General features: G+C 55.6%; 1 protein-coding gene across 1 annotated transcript in view; it reads right to left on the bottom strand.

Annotated features, from left to right (window-relative positions):
- Window positions 1-9,718: 9,718 nt before the first annotated feature.
- Window positions 9,719-19,374, bottom strand: part of LOC116950308 (mediator of RNA polymerase II transcription subunit 13-like) — an 88,553-nt gene continuing 78,897 nt past the window's right edge. The window contains 11 exon segments of the mRNA XM_076072472.1: window positions 9,719-13,018; window positions 13,508-13,608; window positions 13,740-13,898; window positions 14,415-14,474; window positions 14,477-14,586; window positions 14,861-14,865; window positions 15,285-15,462; window positions 16,767-16,926; window positions 17,042-17,183; window positions 18,156-18,379; window positions 18,707-18,898. Of these exon segments, the coding sequence (XP_075928587.1) occupies window positions 12,886-13,018; window positions 13,508-13,608; window positions 13,740-13,898; window positions 14,415-14,474; window positions 14,477-14,586; window positions 14,861-14,865; window positions 15,285-15,462; window positions 16,767-16,926; window positions 17,042-17,183; window positions 18,156-18,379; window positions 18,707-18,898 (1,464 nt within the window). The 3' untranslated portion in view covers window positions 9,719-12,885.

The following is a 19,374-nucleotide window of genomic DNA, read 5'->3' as shown; positions in this document are numbered from 1 at the left end:
CTGTCTCTCTCTCTCTGTCTGTCTGTGTCTCTCTCTGTCTCTCTGACTGTCTCTCTCTCTGTCTCTCTGTCTGTGTTTCTCTCTGTCTCTCTGACTGTCTCTCTCTGTCTCTGTCTCTCTCTCTGTCTGTGTCTCTCTCTGTCTCTCTGACTGTCTCTCTCTCTGTCTCTCTATCTGTGTTTCTCTCTGTCTCTCTGACTGTCTCTCTCTGTCTCTCTCTGTCTCTCTGTCTGTGTCTCTCTGTCTCTCTGACTGTCTCTCTCTCTGTCTCTGTCTCTCTGTCTCTCTCTGTGTCTGTCTCTCTCTCTCTGTCTCGGCATCGTGGGTCAGGCAGTGTGTTACTGACTGACCCGGTTATCTAGTTACCCCATTGTGGTCTAGTTAACCGTGGTAGTTACCACCTATGTCATTAACCTGTGTACTTTCATGTAGTTACCCTGTTCGGGTGTGAAAATAAACGTGGTGCCTCCAAGTTCAAGTGTGTGCCTCTGTGGAACCCACTGCAAGTTTATGGGTGGGTGGGTGAGTAGGTAAGTGAATTAATGAGTGGTTGAGTGGGTGGGTGAGTGATTGAGTTGTTGAGTGAGTGGGTGAGTTGGCGAGTGAGTGGGTGGGTGGATGGATGAAGTGACTGGGTAAATAAATGAGTGGGTGAGTGAGTGCATGGGTGAACGAGTCAGCGAGTGAGTGTGTTGTTGTAATCTGCTGTGTGGTGGCTGGGCACAGCGTGGACAAGACGAAGCAGTGCGGTATGGACCGAGTCCATGCCTACGTTTAAAACTCAGGGCCATCACGTTGGCTGGCCGCCTCGCCACGGCCTTGAGTAAGGGTGCAGCAGAGAGCTGGCTGTGGGTCGGATCGCAAAGCGAGTTGTGGAGAGCGCTACACCTTGCGTTGGGCTGCAGCAGCGGCAGCGGAAGCAGCAGGAGTAGCAGCAGGAGTAGCAGCAGTACCGTGAACAGCAGCAGTAGCATTAAGAGCAGCAGCAGCAGCAGGCGATGAGATCTGTAAGGATCACCACTGGTGTTAGAGTTCCAACATCGGTGGTGGTTGTTGTTGTTCCTCCCTCTCTTGCCCTCTCCTCCATCTCTCTCGACTCGCCCCTTGGCAGCGCGGAGCCACAGAGCGAGTGGCTGCATCATCCACCCCGCAATAGTCACCCCCCCTGATCCCTCGTCACCCCCCCCTCCACCACCCCCCTCCCCCCTGATCCCTCGTCACCGCCCCCCCCCCCCCCCTCCGACCGTGTTTTTGGCAATGTGCTTGTTACATTTTGATTTAAAGCTTTCGTGACTGCAGTGATTCATATTCTTGGTTCTTTCGGTAAAGTCACGTTGAAGGGAAACAATAAAATGATAAAAAATATATATATATAAAACAATACAATTCTCACGACGTTTCGACTGTAACGCAAACAGTCATCATCAGGTGTGAAAAAACCAACGGCAAGAAGCATTTGAAAGAAGTGGCGCTTTGTCGTTGCAACGCCGTCCTTGACCCCGTTGCCCCCACTGGACATCTGCGAACAAAAAAAAACAAGAGCTTTATAGCTCATCGGATTCCTCCAGTGTAAGTAAATGTTGTGATCGTGCTGTGGCGAAATGCTGAGCAGCCGTTCTGCGCCAGGAAGCTCAGCTATGGCTCTCACTCAGACCCGGGGTCGTGAGGACCACCACACCAAAGATCCCCCGTATAGCCTTTTACCAGACTGTTGGGGCAAGTGCTGATGGCGAGTAAGCAGCGCCTATGAAGGCCGGAATGCCGCACCAGGGGATGGGTGGCCAGCACCACGCCCCGGCCGCCTTTGTCTCCCCAGTGGCGATGTTTTCCATGCACACCGCACCAGGTTACTCATTTGAGGCTGAGTCGACCTAAGGGAGGCCCAGGACGCGTTCGGATAATCGTCACTGGGTGTTGGTGGCCGTTCAGCGGGAATCGAACTCGGGAATCGCCAGGTTCGTAGCGCAGCGTAGCGCTAACCGCTGCGCCACCGCTCCCCCACCACACCACACTCCCCACACCCCACACACATACCATGCCCCCCCCCCCCCCCGCGGAGTCAGAGTCATTGCTCCGCTAATTGAGATAAGGACTTTTGCCGTTTCACTGCCGAGACCTCACTCCGGGGGGGATGGGGGTGGGATGGGGGGGGGGGGGCTTGGGACTGGGGGGCGAGGGGGGAGGAGGTCACAGTCGGATAATAAAGTTTTAAAAAAGCAGCTTAACTCACAAACGCGACTTAGTTTACAGAGCTAAAGAGTTGCACCGGGCTAGGCTCTCTCTCTCTCTCTCACTCGCTTCAACCATCAACCATATCCACCAGTGGTTCCATCAACCAGCAACCACATCCAGAACCATCAACCACATCCTCCCGTGGTTCAATCAACCACATCCACCAGTGGTTACATCAACCATCAACCACATCCAGAACCATCAACCACATCCACAACCATCAACCACATCCAGAACCATCAACCACATCCTGAACCATCAACCACATCCAGAACCATCAACCACATCCAGAACCATCAACCACATCCAGAACCATCAACCACATCCACAACCATCAACCACATCCAGAACCATCAACCACATCCTGAACCATCAACCACATCCAGAACCATCAACCACATCCAGAACCATCAACCACATCCAGAACCATCAACCACATCCTCCCGTGGTTCAATCAACCATCAACCACATCCACCAGTGGTTACATCAACCATCAACCACATCCTGAACCATCAACCACATCCAGAACCATCAACTACATCCACAACCATCAACCACATCCAGAACCATCAACCACATCCAGAACCATCAACCACATCCACAACCATCAACCACATCCAGAACCATCAACCACATCCAGAACCATCAACCACATCCAGAACCATCAACCACATCCAGAACCATCAACCACATCCAAAACCATCAACCACATCCACAACCATCAACCACATCCAGAACCATCAACCACATCCTGAACCATCAACCACATCCAGAACCATCAACTACATCCACAACCATCAACCACATCCAGAACCATCAACCACATCCTGAACCATCAACCACATCCAGAACCATCAACCACATCCAGAACCATCAACCACATCCACAACCATCAACCACATCCAGAACCATCAACCACATCCTGAACCATCAACCACATCCAGAACCATCAACCACATCCACAACCATCAACCACATCCTGAACCATCAACCACATCCACAACCATCAACCACCTCCAGAACCATCAACCACATCCAGAACCATCAACCACATCCAGAACCATCAACCACATCCAGAACCATCAACCACATCCAGAACCATCAACCACATCCTCCCGTGGTTCAATCAACCATCAACCATATCCACCAGTGGTTACATCAACCATCAACCACATCCAGAACTATCAACCACATCCGGAACCATCAACCACATCCAGAACCATCAACCACATCCAGAACCATCAACCACATCCTCCCGTGGTTCAATCAACCATCAACCACATCCACCAGTGGTTACATCAACCATCAACCACATCCAGAACCATCAACCACATCCAGAACCATCAACCACATCCACAACCATCAACCACATCCAGAACCATCAACCACATCCAGAACCATCAACCACATCCAGAACCATCAACCACATCCAGAACCATCAACCACATCCTCCCGTGGTTCAATCACCCATCAACCACATCCACCAGTGGTTACATCAACCATCAACCACATCCAGAACCATCAACCACATCCACAACCATCAACCACATCCAGAACCATCAACCACATCCAGAACCATCAACCACATCCAGAACCATCAACCACATCCACAACCATCAACCACATCCAGAACCATCAACCACATCCAGAACCATCAACCACATCCAGAACCATCAACCACATCCAGAACCATCAACCACATCCAGAACCATCAACCACATCCAGAACCATCAACCACATCCACAACCATCAACCACATCCAGAACCATCAACCACATCCAGAACCATCAACCACATCCAGAACCATCAACCACATCCTCCCGTGGTTCAATCACCCATCAACTAGGTCCCGATTCTCTCTCTCTATCTCGCTACCCCACGCGCATTGCTCCACTTTGGAATTCCACCCCCCCATCGTTTAAGTAAGGGTGCAAAAGAAGTGCAACACACATCCGATTACGTACAATGATGTTCACATATCCGCCTGTATATCTGAGTCCCGAGCGAGTTGTTATTGTGCTGTCTGCAGGTACTCTACTATGGCGAAGGGTAAACAAAATGTCCTGGCTCAAACAGCCCTCCGAAGCCAGTGGTGGAAATTCCACATTCCTATGGCGGGGGGGGGAGGGTGGGAGCGAGTATATCCATAGAACAACCATTGTTGACGTTCGCACAAAGTGGTTCTCATTTTATCGGCCGCGGAGTAATGATGCGTTGTAGTCAACCCCCCACCCCTTCAACCGGGGGATTGAACTCGCAAGCTGCGGTCGCCGCTCGCGCGACCTCCGACCCAGCTGGCCAGGGACTTCCCGCAGGTGATGAAACGTCGCCCCTGGCGACTCGCCCGAGTCAAGCCCCTAATCCCAAATGCGACTAAACCCCCCCATATATCCCGTAAGACCCTAAAGCCGTAAGTCCGAACGTAATTCTTCCCTCTCTTAGACGCGAAACCGCGACTCTAGCCCACGATCATCCCCCATCCCCCCCCCAGGTCTTTACGCGTTCAGCAGAGAGCCAGACGTCTCGTTAATGTTAACTACCTCGCCTGGTATGCAGGAGGTCGTGTCTTCGATCCCGACCCTGACGCCTGCTGCTGTATATTTGGAGTTTGCGTGTCTCTCTCTCTCTCATCATCATCATCATCACGGTGGCTAGGAGATGTTAACTACCTCGCCTGGTATACAGGAGGTCGTGGGTGCGATCCCGACCCTGACGCCTGCTGCTGCTGCTGTATATTTGGAGTCTGCGTGTCTCTCTCTCTCCCCGTGCTTCGCGTAGATTTTTCTCCGGGTCCCCCGGTTTTTTTTCCCCTTCACATTTAAAACATTAACAACATCCACGCGTTGAGAGCATTCGGCTACCGCTATCCACGTGACGATGACAATCCCACCTCGTCGAGTTATCATTTGTGGCAGCCAGGTCGCTTCAGAATGCGCTCCCATCCTCCCCAAGGTGGCCGGATCGCAAACTCACTCCAGAGGAGCCTCGCACGGGCGGTGCTGACACCACAGAGGCAAAGATCCCCCGTGTAACCTTAACAGACTGTTGAGGCAAGTGCTGCTCGCGAGCCGCGCCTACGAAGGCCGGCACGGCACACGAGAGGGGGTGGGTGGCCAACACCACGCCCGGCCGCCTTTGTCTCCCCAGTGGCGATGTTTACACATCGCCCCAGGTACTCATTTGAGGCTGGGTCGACCTAGGGGAAGCCCAGGGCCGGCTCAGATAATCGTCACCGGTGTTGTTGGCCGTGAGCGGGAATCGAACCCGGGTGGCCGGGTTTCTAGCGCGGCGTGGCGCTAACCGCTGCGCCACCGCTCCCTCTCACACCGGCCAGACGTCTTGAGAGATGCGTGAGGAACCCGCGCCGCACCGCACTACGTCCACCGTTGTACCCATTGCAATCGCCGGCTGCGTGGGGAGACACAGCCGGAGGGTTTCAATAAATGAATGAATTCCCTCCGTTGTTCCAACCTGCCTCGCCTGGCGATCGAACGGGGCGTGACCTCTCGAACTGCCGCGCGCCTTCACCGCTGGAGTCCCCTTCGCAGTGTGCACGGCACGGGCCGAGATGGGGGTGGCACAGTGGCGTGGGTGGTGGTGGTGAGGGTGGTGGTGGTGGGTGGGGGGTGGTGGGGGGGTGTGGTGGTGGGGTGGTGGTGGTGGGGGGGTGGTGGTGGTGGGCCCGCGGTCTCCAGATGAGCAGGGCGTCAATAGCCCCGGCCTCGACCCCCTACCCCCTTGCCCCGTGCCGCCCGAGCCAAGTTCGCCCCCTGCTGCCGAGTCCCAGGCGGGGCCGGCGTCTCACGCGGGGAAGCCGCCAACCTCGCTGAGAAAGAATCCGCGGAATTGGAATCCGTGTTTCAGCCGCTTGTGATTTTAAAAGCGAGCTCTCGTGCGTGACGCGACTTGATGGTGGTGCCTCTGCCCGGTCACACAAATGATTGCGCACACACAAACAACTTCACCCCATCGCCATCAGCAGTGCGTCCTGCGCTGAATTTTAAACCGCAGTCCAACCCCCCTGCCCAGAATGTCACGAAAGATCTCCTCCCCTGCACCGTGACGGACAAACCGCTGCTTGTTCCGATCCTCAGCTCGTGCTGCTTGACCACAGGAATACCCCTTTCTCCCATCATCATCATCACCATCATCACCATCGTCCTCTCTTCTCCCCCCTCCCCATGTTATCATCAGAGATGTTAACTACCTCGCCTGGTATGCGGAATATTGTGTCGGTTCGACCACGCCTGCTGCTGTATATTTGTAGTCTGCGTCTCGCTCATCATCACCACGGTGGCTCGGATATGTTGACTACCTCGCCTGGTGTGCAGGAAGTCGTGGGTTCGATCCCGACCCCGACGCCTGCTGCTGTATATTTGGAGTTTGCGTCTCTCTCTCTCATCATCATCACGGTGGCTAGGAGATGTTAACTGCCTCGCCTGAAATACAGGAGATCGTGGGTTCGACCCCGACGCCTGCTGCTGCTGTATATTTGGAGTTTGCGTGTCTCTCTCCTCGTGGTTGCGTGGATTTCCCTCCGGGTCCTTTGAGGTTGTTTGCCCTCCACATTTTAGAAGAATGCGTTTCGAGGAGTTGGCTCTGATGCCGCTTCGTTCAGTTTCATCACGAGAGGCTTCCTCAACTCTGGACGCCTTACCAAAATCTAAGACCCGTTCCTAAGTCGAACAGCTCCATAAATCGGAACACACTAATGCACTGCATTTAGATGCCCGTACGGTTAGTTATGAAGTGGGTAACGGTTTAACAAAGGGAAGTATTGTTGAACTCATAAATAATAAATATTGTACATTTGCATGTAACACTGTAAACATATTGTATCGTAAATAAAACATGAAATGAACATAGAAACAAAATCCGTTTCATGTTCACTTTCCTCGAGTCTTGATGTTGGCTTGCTTGTCGGAAGGGGTGCAGTCACGACAATTACACACACAGAAACTACAACAATCGCCATTCGCCACGAAGTGGCGGTGACGTCACCACGGCGCTTGTGCCAGGCTAGGTGCACGTTGAGGCCACGTGAAGTGTCGAACACCCGCTGGCAGGAGGTCACGGTATAGACCCAGGTGGTGCCACGGGTCGACCGACTGAGACGAGTGGCCGATGCACCACCTGTACCCCCTTACTGTGCCAATCCGCTGTGCTTTAGTCAACCGGCGCTCCGCTCGTCGTTGTGAGCATCGCTCCTCCGCCCTCCGTTGTTGTTGGAGGACGACTGCCTCCAACTGCCCAGTAGCAGCAGCGTCCTTCACGAACCACCTTCACAGAGGCCGATCTTGACACCGCTGGTACCAGTCATCGGCAAGTCCACTCAGCTCCACGTCCTCCTGTACCACATCACTGCATCTCTTCTCTAGTCCGTGCCGCGCCCGTTTAGCCCCCTCGATCCGGCCGATCAAAATCTGTTTAAGCATGCGGTAGCTGGGCATGTGGACTACATGACCCAGTCAACGCAGCCTTACCTGCCGGAGAAGCTCACCGATGATACTTTGTCCAGGTCTTTCAATGATTTGTGAGCTTCTCACACAACCCAGCCTGGTTAAACCCAGGATGGAGCTTAGGCAGGCCAGCCTAAATGTTTCTCACCGGCAAAGATGCTCCATTAGGGGGGTCCACGTTTTTCAAGCATAGAGAAGGGAGGGCATGACTGTGGCCGAGAAGATCTGAAGCTTCGTGTGGAGCAACAGACCAGGTAGCTTCCACACAGCGTTACGCAACCGATGAAAAGAAAATTCCGCTCGACTGATTCGGAGTGAGACCTCTGCTGTCAAACCGGAGCCGGTCATGAGCACACTGCCCAGGTAAGATAAACTCTCCACTCTCTCCATAACTGCCCCTTCACCAATTGGGAGTTGTGTAGGTGGAGTGTCCGATAGTACAAAATACCCAGGCAGGTGCTTAGTTTTGGTGGGGCTGATAGTAAGGCCCCATCTCTTAGTGGCACACTCCAGGTTCAGCAGCAGTCCCTCCAACTTCTCCTCTGAGTGAGCAACAATAACCAGATCGGCATACATAACGTGGTTGAGCAATAGGGAGCCATCCCTTGACCGCACCCGGGCATCGATCAGCCTCCCATTGTATCTGTACCAGATGGAAATTCCTCCGGTGCAGCAATCGAAGGCTTTACGAACTACGTGGTCGAAATAGATGTTAAATAATGTGGGAGCCAAATGATATCCCTGTCGCACCTCAAGATGAACAGGAAATGGCTCCGATTCCCGGCCACGTAGTTTTACTCGGGCCTGCTAACTATCACGAAGGTCCTTAATGATTGTGAGCAGAGAGTCAGGGACTCCGAAAGCACGAAGAACCCAGAGCCCAGGCCTATTGATGGTATCATCGGCCTTTACCAGGTCAATAAAGCAGAGATGTAGGTCTTGCTGGAATTCCCTACACCTCTGCTGTAGCAGACGGACAGAAAATATAGCATCTGTGCCGGACCGTCCTTTCCTGAAACCGCATTGGGGCTCCGAAAGCCTCTCAGCGTGCCTAGCAAGGAGATGTTGAATAATCCTTGCCAGGACCTTTCCCGGCACACTGAGGAGTGAGATACCCCTGTAGTTGTTAGTCTGTGAAGTCCCCCTTCTTAAAGAGGGGGACCACCCGGGCATCCTTCCAATCCTGCAGAACCCATCCAGTGGTCCAGACTGTTTTATGATGCAATGTAGGGCAGTCTGTGCACAAACGCCACCCTCGCTCAGCATTTCTCTTGGGAGATCATCTCTGCCTGGTGCCTTTCCTGGTCTCAGACTCCAGATCGCCTTCAGTACTTCCTCAACAGATGACATCTCAGCCAGCCACTCACAGGGGGTGACTTCTTCCTCGAATATTTGAGGCACGGCAGCCTCAGCAGGGTCATCCCGACGGGGCACGCACGCACACACAGCCTTCAGACTGTTGGAGAACAGCGCGCCTACGAAGGCCGGCACAGCACCAAGCCAATCCACAAATGACCCACAAGACTCGTCCAGTGGCGACATTTACACACCGAACCAGGTACTCATTTGAGGCCGAATCGACATAGAAAAGCCCAGGACCCATGCAGACAATCGTCACTGGTGTCGGCCGTGAGCGGGGATCGAACTCGGTTTGCCGGGTTGGTAGTGCAGCGTGCTAAACATTGCACGACAGCTCCCCACGCATACGCGGGAGCACACGCGCGCACATTCAACTCCACTCGCATACACGTGCGCATGGGCACACACACACACCGACTCCTAGCACGAGGCAGACTCATTACACAGCTTCGCGGTGCGGTTGTCAAGTGCGAGTTGGTATTTTAAGTCAATGTAATTTTACATAGATATTTCATGGACGCTAGTTCGTTAAGTGCGTGTGTTCGTAAGTGCGGGCGTTCGTAAATCGAGGACTGCTTACATTAAAATTGTCGAAAGCTTGTTAAAAAACAACAACTTTGGCGTTATTAATATTGGAGCGACGATCACTGGCAGGGAGCCACACACAGTTACAGATGAAAACGTGGTTTATTGTCATATAAAAGCCCACAGTGTAATGCTTAAGAGGGGGGGGGGAGGGGGGGGGAAATCATTAAGAACAGCATAAATTATACAGCGTTTTCGTTAAAAAGTCTGAAATGTACACTCATCATGCAAATGCTTAGTCTAGGCTGGCTTGGCATGGGAGTCGGAATGGCAGGGGGCTGTCCTCGACAGTGGGGGGGGGGTGGCGGGGGGGAAGAGTCGGCAGTGGCGGCGGCACACCCCAGGGGGATGATCGGCGCCTCGGAGCAGGGGGGGGGGGTGCCCTGCGGATCTTCGTCAAACCTCCGCCACAGTCGCAGGGTCACCGACACCTCCCTCGCCACCCCCCAACTTGGCCAACCAACCCCCCACCCTAATCCCACCGTGGACACCTTCACACCCCCAAACCCTCCGCTGCTGCCCTCCCCCCCCCCCCAAAAAAAAGGGGAGATCCCCCCCCCCCCACGCCCCCCTTTCTAGCTCTTCACGGCGTGCTGCCTTGAAGCACGCTCGCTCGCTCTCTGGCTCAAGATTCGTAGTCATTTAGAGAACGTAAGCTTTTTCTTTTTTTTACCTTTTTCAATAGGTTAAGAACACACATTTTTCTATAAATATTCCGACCAAAAAAAACTTTAGTTTTTTTTTAACTTAAAACGTTTAAATAAAGGTCTTCCCTCCCCCCCCCTCCCTCCCTCTCTCTCTCTCGCTTTCATTTTGCTTCCAAGGAAAAGTAAGAGACATAAAGGAGGAGCCGCAAGTCGATTAAAAATAAGAAGAGGAGCGAGGAGCGGGAGAATCCGTGGGGGGGGGGGGGGGGCTGTGCAGAGCCATCGTGGCCAGCCGCCCACCAACCCCACCCCAATCGGGGGGGGGGGCTACAAAAAAAGATGAAAATTGTTACAGAGTCGTATGAAAAAACACTAAAAGTTTTAAACATTGTATACAATTTTACATTTTTTAAAACTTTTCTTTAATATATTTGAGAAAAAAGCATATGTCAAATTTGTATCTTTTTTTTTAAAATCTGCTTACGAAAATAGTCCAGTAAATTAAAAGTTGTATATTTTTTTCTCCTATTTTTTAATTTCACTTGAGTTTTTTTTAATAATTACCCACAACCCCCCCCCATTCCCACCCCCCTTCCATATCCCATCTCCCCACCCAAGCACATACCCCCCCCCATCCCCCAAAGCCATCACCCTTTCACAATCCATTATCACCCCACAAAAAACACATCATCATTGTTCCGTTAAGTCATCTGATCTGTATACACTGTACAGTACTAATTACAAAGATGGCCGCCGTCATTCGGTGGGCCGCGCGACAATACTGAGCGGTGTGAGCGAGTGTGGATGTGTGTGTGGGGGTGTGGGTGTGTGTGTGTGGGGGGGTGTAAGGTGTGTGTGTGGGGGTGTGTGGGGTGTGTGTGTGGGGGTGTGTGATGTGTGTGGGGGTGTGTGGTGTGTGGGGGTGTGTGTGTGTGTGGGGGTGTGTGTGTGTGGGGGTGTGTGTGGGTGTGTGTGTGTGTGGGGGTGTGTGGTGTGTGTGTGTGGGGGGTGTGTGTGGGGGTGTGAGGTGTGTGGGGGTGTGCGAGTGTGTGGGGGTGTGCGAGTGCTCATGGCAGGGACCGCTGCCACTTCCGTCTTCCGAGAGAGGACCGTAGGGTAAAAGATTGGGGGGGTGGGTCCCCATCGCCATCACTCCCTCGTGACCCCAACCCCATCCTCTTCCCCCTCCGACTCCTCTTTCTCTCTCTCCTTGTCATTTTGCTTCACTCTCGCCCCCCCCCCCACCCCCTCCACTTAAAAGCTCAGCTCGCACAGCAATCAAAAACTTTAGGGGCAAAGAAATCAATAATAAATCATTATTATTTTTTATGAAAAGCGGCCAAATCTTCTTTTAAGTTTGAAGTCTTTAAAAAAAAAGAGGCCTATAACATGCCGTCGCTTTTGTGCAGACCTGCAGGAGAGACGGTTCCAATATACTCCTCTCATCGGGAGAAACTCCACTCAATAGACGATTTAAAAGTAACCCTTAAAGGAATTTATTTATTTTAATGCCAACGAAACAGACCATGAAACATAGGTCCACTTAAGAAGCGGACCTAGAAACCCAAAAGGCAGTTTTGTTTGTTAGCGTCGCGTAGTAGAGAGCCATTGAACAGCGCTTTGTACAAAACTTAAGCGAGGAGGGGGAGTGCTGTGGAATCGGACAAAATCGCAATCACGGTTTTGGCCAATTTTTCCCACCGGAACTTCATCGTGGACACCCAACGACCGGAGAATCGCTAAAACGACGGCAGGCTCGTCATTATTTTTTTTTTAGCTTTAGCGTCACGCAAAAGGACAAGGGGGAGCTAAGTGAAGAGTTTAAAAGAGGGAGGAGACGGGCTAAAGATTTTTGTATTCTCGTTTGTCATCATTTTAAGTTTTTGTTTTCCACCCCACGAGGGCGACTGGGCGAGGGAGTGAACGGCCAAGGGAACAACAGACGGTTTTTGTTTGTTTGTTTAACACTTGTGTAGGTAAAGCAGTCTTGGCACATCGCTGGGGTCCTCAACGGCTGGCTGTTTTGATTGGCTTGCGAGGGGACAAAGATCTTGCGGGCGGGCGGGCGGTCGGAGCGAGGATACGGACGCAAACAAAATCCAGATTCTCCTTCTTCCCCGTTGCACTGATGCTCAGATACCAACACCACCACCACCCCCCCCGCCCACACCCCCACTCCCGCCATCATGTCCGATCGGAAATCGGGGGGGGGGGGGGGGACGACGACACATCGCACTTCATCAACGCCCCCCACTTCCACCGATTTTTCTCGTCATCGCGGTCATCATCGTCATCGCGGTCCTCATCATCATCACCCATCTTTCTTCATCTTCACCCGACATCATCAACGCGCGCACAAATTCTGTCGGCAGAGGTCCCCGTTTGTTTCTTTTGTGTCCCCTCTCCTCCTCTCGTCGCCGGCCGGCCGTCCGGCTCACTTCCGGTGTCGGGCGGGCGCCAAGCGGAGGAGCAGCGGTGGGCGGACCGACGCGAGCGCCCGTCACCCACTCCCACCCCACTCCCACCCCACACCCACTCCTCCCGGGGGTCTCGTGGAGTTCCGTGCGGCAGGCAGGGCGGGCGGGCGGGCGGGCGGAGTGCTGCTACAGCAGCGTGCGGAAGGTGTTGTAGAGCTGGGTGAGCACCACGAGGTGCACGGGCAGGCAGGAGCGGCGGTCCTGGGTGGCCGGATCGCACGACAGCCACGACAGTGCGTTGTAGTGCTCCAGCACAAACCTGCACGCGCGCAAAACCAGCGGCGGGTGGAGGGAAGGGCGAGGTGGGAGGGGCACACGCGTACACACGCACGCCAACAAGCGTCACAACAAGATGCCAACTGGGTCGGGGTGACTGTCATTAAGCGGTGGCCCGTCTACAGATGCTAATCGGTCGGGGCAAGTTGCCATGTGTGTGCGTCGAAGTTCTTTCACGTCGTACGTAGCCAGCCGTGTTGATCGGAGGTGCGGGAGAAGGACAAACTAACGCACAAAAAGCAGCTCTAAAGAAATTAGTTTGTCAACCTAGATAATGAGGCTTTAAAAGTGCACAGCTCCAGTGGCTTCCTAATATCGGAAGGAAGAGCGTTCCAGACGGCCGCAAAAGCGCTTTTGTTCGGCGGCCGAGCCAAAAGCCAAGATCCGAGACCACCACCGGCTGAGCTTACCCCCAAACCCTCGACGAGCCCACGACCCCCCAGCCCACACCCCCCCCCTCTGCCTTCCTCACCTCAGCACGTCGGAGGTGCGGCTCGAGTCCAGGGGGTGCGACAGCTTCGACAGCAGGAGCTCGTCCGACTGCACGGAGGTCACGTGCAGATGCAGCGATGCCTGCGGGTGAATGGAGGTGGGGGGGAGAGGGGGAGAGAGACAACAAAATGTGAGTGGCACTGTGGGGAGAGGGGGAGCGAGAGGTGGGTGGGGTGGGGGGGAGATGGAGAGAGGGGGGGGGGTAGAGCTACCTTGAGGAAGAGAGGGCAGTGCTGCTGGGCCTGGGGACACGAGGCCCAGAAGGACTGGGGCAGCGGAGCGGCGGGCGCCGTCGACACGTAGTATCCCAGCGCCAGCGGCTGCTGCAGGAGGTTGGTCACCTCCTCGTGGGACTCGGCCGACAGCAGCCGCTCGCCGCCCTGGGTGCTGCGGTCACCGGCACGGGGGGGGGGGGGGGGGGCGGGGGGGGGGGGCACACGCGCCGCGTTCGTCACCACGGCGAGGCGTTAGCCTCCTCCCTCACCCCGTGCGCAAGGAGGTCGCGGGTTCGACCCCAGACCCTTGGCGATATCTGCTGTTGTACAGGGTGGTCAGGATGTCTTGTGATTCCCCACCGCCCACCCCCCCACACACATTTCCAATAACAAAGAAACGGCATAACCAAGAATGATTTAAATGGCAGGGGCATGCAAGAGATGTGGAATGGGTGACCGCGATAGAGGGGTGTGTCGGGGGATTAGGGAAGGGCAGGAGAGGGGAGGAAGAAATGGAGGGGCGAGGGGGGGGGGAAGAGGAAGAGAATTGGACGACGGAGAAGAGGTGAGGCATTGAAGCGAGGGACGGAAGGAGGTTTAACGACAGGAACCGGACGAGAAAGGGGGGCGGCCGAGGAGCCGGTGAGGACCAAGCCGTGTCGCGGGCATCACCTTGCCGGCTCCTTGGCCATGCTGGTAGGGGGCGTCCCCGTGGGGGCCGGAGGGCGACCCGATGGGGAGCCAGGCGAGGCGGTCGGAGAAGGGTGCAGGTTGATGAGCTGCGACAGCGCGGGGTCCACGCTGCTCAGGTCGAAGATATCTTCCTCCAAGATGTCCATGACTTCTACGGAGCGGTGGGGGAGACACGGACGCGACAGTCAACGCGGAGAAGCACAACGGCGGAAGCTTCATCGCTCCTCCACTTCTGCTCCACAGACCCCCCCCCTCCCCTCTGCTCCACCGCAATGTTCATACATTGTAAGCTCTATTAAACAGTTCTGTCTTGCATTTGCTAACGAACTGGTTTAAATGTTCTGCGCCGGCTTTCACAGGTGCTACTCGCGAACAGCTATTAGCTCCGGTGGATTCCTAACATGGGAAGGAAGAGCGCTTCACACGGCCACTGAAGCACATCCGAAACCGCGCGACGCGGTGACCACCGTCTATGACGGCCAGCACAAGTCGCTGATGTAACCGCGAGGATTACTGGAGTTCTTTATGCTCCAGATGACATCGGCAAGATATATATATTCCGCACCTCCGATTAGCACGGTTGGCTACGCACAGTGCGAGAGAAGTTCGACATACGTACACACTCCATTGCTATGCACGACACTATCATACACTACTATATCATTATGCTACATTGACAAGTCGTGCTTTTAGAACTGTTTTTAGTGTTAAGTTTTGTTGGCCCTCTCCCGCACCTCCGATTAATGCGGTTGGCTACGTACAGTTTGTGCTAGTGAGCGTGACCTTGCAAGCACCTGTGTAAAAGGCTCCAAGACACGGGGGGGGGGGGGGTGGGTGGGTGGCACAAACCATTGTTGGAGTTGAAGTCGAGGTGCTCGGGGGTTGAAGTTGGGCGTGGGCACCAGGCGGCCCGAGGTGGGGAAGACGAGGATGTGAGTGCACGACGCGTCCTGCGGGGTGCTCAGCTGCGACGTCTGCAGGTTGAGCGTCGTGCTGCGGCCGAACACCGAGCCCGTCGACACAGAGTCTGCGAGGTGGGTCGGTCGGGTGGTGGTGGTGGGGGGGGTCGGGGGGGGGGGGGGAAGGGGGGCGACGCAGGGTCGTTAGCGCCGCCGGGCGACGCGTCGAGCGCGCGACAAACACGGGGCCAACGGGAGCCCGAGCGTGTTACAAACGGTAAGAGCCAAGCGAAAACGAGGATGCACAATCGTAACACGCAGGAGACGCCGGGCGAAGGTGAAAGCCCCGCCAAGTGGCGGGTTCATGCCGCCATCTGGCAGAAGGGTATCCAACTGGGGGGCCCCCCCTCTCAAGCTGTGGCCCTGACAAAAGTGGCCTCCTCCCAAGCCGTGGCCCACAGGCCGCTGGCGGTCCCGCAAAAGGCCTGGTGGTGATGGGGAGGGGTGTTAGCGGGTCAGTGGGAACGGTGGCTTGTTACGATTTTTGTTGTTCCGCAAAACGTTGCTCCTTAACGTTCGCGGCGATTGTCTCGTTGGCGTACATCGCGACAAAAGTAATAACGCAGCAACTCGAGCGGGAGCGGGCACGCGAGAGCGGCACACGAGAGAGAGACACGAGAGAGAGAGAGACGAGAGAGAGAGAGAGAGAGACACGAGAGAGACACGAGAGAGAGAGAGACACGAGAGAGACACGAGAGAGAGAGAGACACGAGAGAGACACGAGAGAGAGAGACACGAGAGAGACACGAGAGAGAGAGAGACACGAGAGAGAGACACACGAGAGAGAGACACACGAGAGAGAGACACACGAGAGAGAGACACACGAGAGAGAGAGACACGAGAGAGAGACACACGAGAGAGAGACACACGAGAGAGAGACACACGAGAGAGAGACACACGAGAGAGAGACACACGAGAGAGAGACACACGAGAGAGAGAGACACACGAGAGAGAGACACACGAGAGAGAGACACACGAGAGAGAGACACACGAGAGAGAGACACACGAGAGAGAGACACACGAGAGAGAGACACACGAGAGAGAGACACACGAGAGAGAGACACACGAGAGAGAGACACACGAGAGAGACACACGAGAGAGAGACACACGAGAGAGAGACACACGAGAGAGAGACACACGAGAGAGAGACACACGAGAGAGAGACACACGAGAGAGAGACACACGAGAGAGAGACACACGAGAGAGAGAGACACGCGAGAGCACACACGAGAGAGAGACACACGAGAGAGAGACACACGAGAGAGAGAGACACACGAGAGAGACACACGAGAGAGAGACACACGAGAGAGAGAGACACGAGAGAGAGACACAGAGAGAGGAGAGCGACAGAGACAGAGACAGCCGATCTCACCGGGCATGATGAAGAAGGATCCCTGCGGCTCGATGGCCACGAGGCAGGCGGAGAGGATGGAGGGCGAGTCGGCCGCGGAGATGCCGCACATGCGGCACGTCTCCTTCAGCTTGCGCGAGCTCGACTGCAGCGCGCGCCGTCCCAGCAGGATGTGCCAGTCTGCCCGAACAAGAAGCCACGCGGTTAGAGGAGCGATGGCGGGGGTTAAGGGCTACGGACCCGCCCCTCCGTCCCCCCCCCCCCGTGAGTGCAAGGCACACGGCTCGGGAACTCACCTTGAGCTCGCCGTGCCCCACGCGGCCCAGCCGCCCGATGACCACCCGCCAGGGGATGGAGGTGAGCTGCATCACGCCCAGGCACCACTCCCACAGCTTGTTGAGGCCGAAGCGACGGCACGCGACCTTGCCTCTCCGCGAGCTGTCGCGGGCAAATGAGGCGGTGGGGTAGTGGGGGGGGGGGGGGTGTGTCAGTCCGACAGGCGGGTGCACAGCGGCAGTGCTGCGGGAGTGTATGTCTGCGTGTGGAACTTTCCCCATGGGTCTGTTAAAGATCATGTGGCGAGGGGGGGATCTCTGTCTTCGCGAAAGCTGCGTGCGAGTCTGCACGCTCGTTACATGCACGTGGAACTTCTTGTTCGCGCCGTACGTAGCCAACTGTGCTCAAGTCGGAGGTGCGGGAGTGAACACGAAAGGCCACGTGGGGGGCGGTGGCAGCCACGGCAAAAGTCACCGTGGTCCTGCGTGCGACGGCGGCTTTGGTTGGGGAGAATCCTCAAAAAGGTTGAACGCAATCCGCGCTCGTAAACATGGAACACCATTTCATATTAGCTTTATATATCTATCTCTATCATTTTGTTCGTGTAAAACTACGAGGAGGCGAGGCCAGGGATCAGGCAACCGCTGGCTCTGGAGCGGCATTCAGCTCCATGGGCCGCCCCTTGCAGCCAGTCATTCTTAAAAAAAAAAATCTAACTTAAAACCATCGAAGTAATTTCATTGATTAAATATGGCAGGGAATGGGGCCCACTGTGGAGTGTCTTGGTGATAAATGTACAACAGTCAAACGATTTTGTGCCAGCCAGAATTTGTTCGTCACTAAACACCCGCCGCTGTGTTTGCGTACAAGCAGCTCGCTCGGCGTGTGATGCGCCTCTCCAACTATCTTGGTCAAAGACGAAAAACCAAACGGCTCTTCTTCTTAGAAACATTGCCGACCCCCGGGGCTCGAGGGAGCGCGAGAGAGGGCGAGAGAGGGCTCGAGAGAGAGCGCGAGAGAGGGCGAAAGAGGGCGAGAGAGAGCGCGAGAGAGGGCGAAAGAGGGCGAGAGAGAGCGCGAGAGAGGGCGAAAGAGGGCTCGAGGGAGCGCGAGAGAGGGCGAGCGGGCGCGCACCGGTTGGGCACGTGGATGTTGATGATGGCGGTCTCGAGCAGCTCCCCGTGCAGGTCGGTGCAGGCCGCCAGCAGCCAGCGCTGGTCGTGGGACAGACAGTAGCCCACGAAGAGCACGTTGTGCTTCTGGCCGGCCTCGCCGAACGTCTCGCCCAGCTCCGTCTGCTTGTCCTTGACGGGCGCGAGGATGAACGGCGGCGAGTAGATCTGGAGGCGCTCCGGACGCTGCGCGCCGACACAAAGAGGGCACACAAACTTGTGACTTGTGAGTAAACCATAAAGGCTGGCGGAGAATCGAGCTCGCGCAAAACGAAGACGAAGATCGCCCCCCCCCCCCCGCCCCCGCCCCTCCTCGGATAGCCTGAACAGACTGTTGGGGCAAGCGCTGTTAAGCGGGCGCCCTCTGAAGGCCGGCACGGCACACGAGGAGGCGGTAGCTCTAACAACCCCCCCCCCCACCACCTGCGGGGAACCACCCCACCCCCACTCACCCCCCCCCCACCACCCCCACCACCCCCCCCCCACCACCCCCCCCTCCCCACCGCCCCTCACCTCGAGCTCACGTAACGTGGACACCATGGCGGCCGCGGGCCCAAACCCCGTGAGGGTGCGGATGCTGACGGGGTGCGGCAGCGGGCGGCGGCACTGCGCGTACACGCTGAACGCCAGCGACTTGAGGTGCTGCACGTGCAGCGGGTGCTCCTCCAGGCGCACCGGCTGCAGCAGGTAGCGGCTGGGCACCACCTGCGGGAAGGCGGCGGACGGCGGTAAAAGGCGAGGTCCTGGTTCCCGTGCGCGCCCGTCGACCCGCCATCGCTCCGCCAAGCTCCGCGGCGCCGTTTGTCCGCGGGGGGAAATTGCTGAAGTCACAACGGTGACCTCGCAACAACGACGACGCACCGTCGCTGACACCGCCACGCGTCGCTGACACCGCCACGCGTCGCTCACTCGCTCTTGAGCAGAGGACAGGATGACTCGAAGGAACCACAGAGGAGCGGCGGCAAGGCAGCGTTCACACGGCGAGCTCGTTACGTTGTCTTTCCAAGTGGTCGTGTGGATTTTTCTCCAGGTCCTCCCGATTATTCCCCCCCCCCCCCCTCCACATTTTTTTTTTAATCAACATCACGCGTTTAGATTATTTGGCTGCTATAAATTGCCACGTGATGATGAGCAACTTCGGTGAACTAACATTCGTGACAGCCAGGTCGTTTCTGAAAAAG

Source organism: Petromyzon marinus, chromosome 38 (genome assembly GCF_048934315.1).
Source record: "Petromyzon marinus isolate PM22_M1 ecotype Great Lakes invasive population chromosome 38, UKy_Petmar_22M1.pri1.0, whole genome shotgun sequence".
Taxonomy (NCBI): Eukaryota; Metazoa; Chordata; class Hyperoartia; order Petromyzontiformes; family Petromyzontidae; genus Petromyzon; species Petromyzon marinus.
This window is presented reverse-complemented; position numbering and strand designations above follow the sequence as displayed.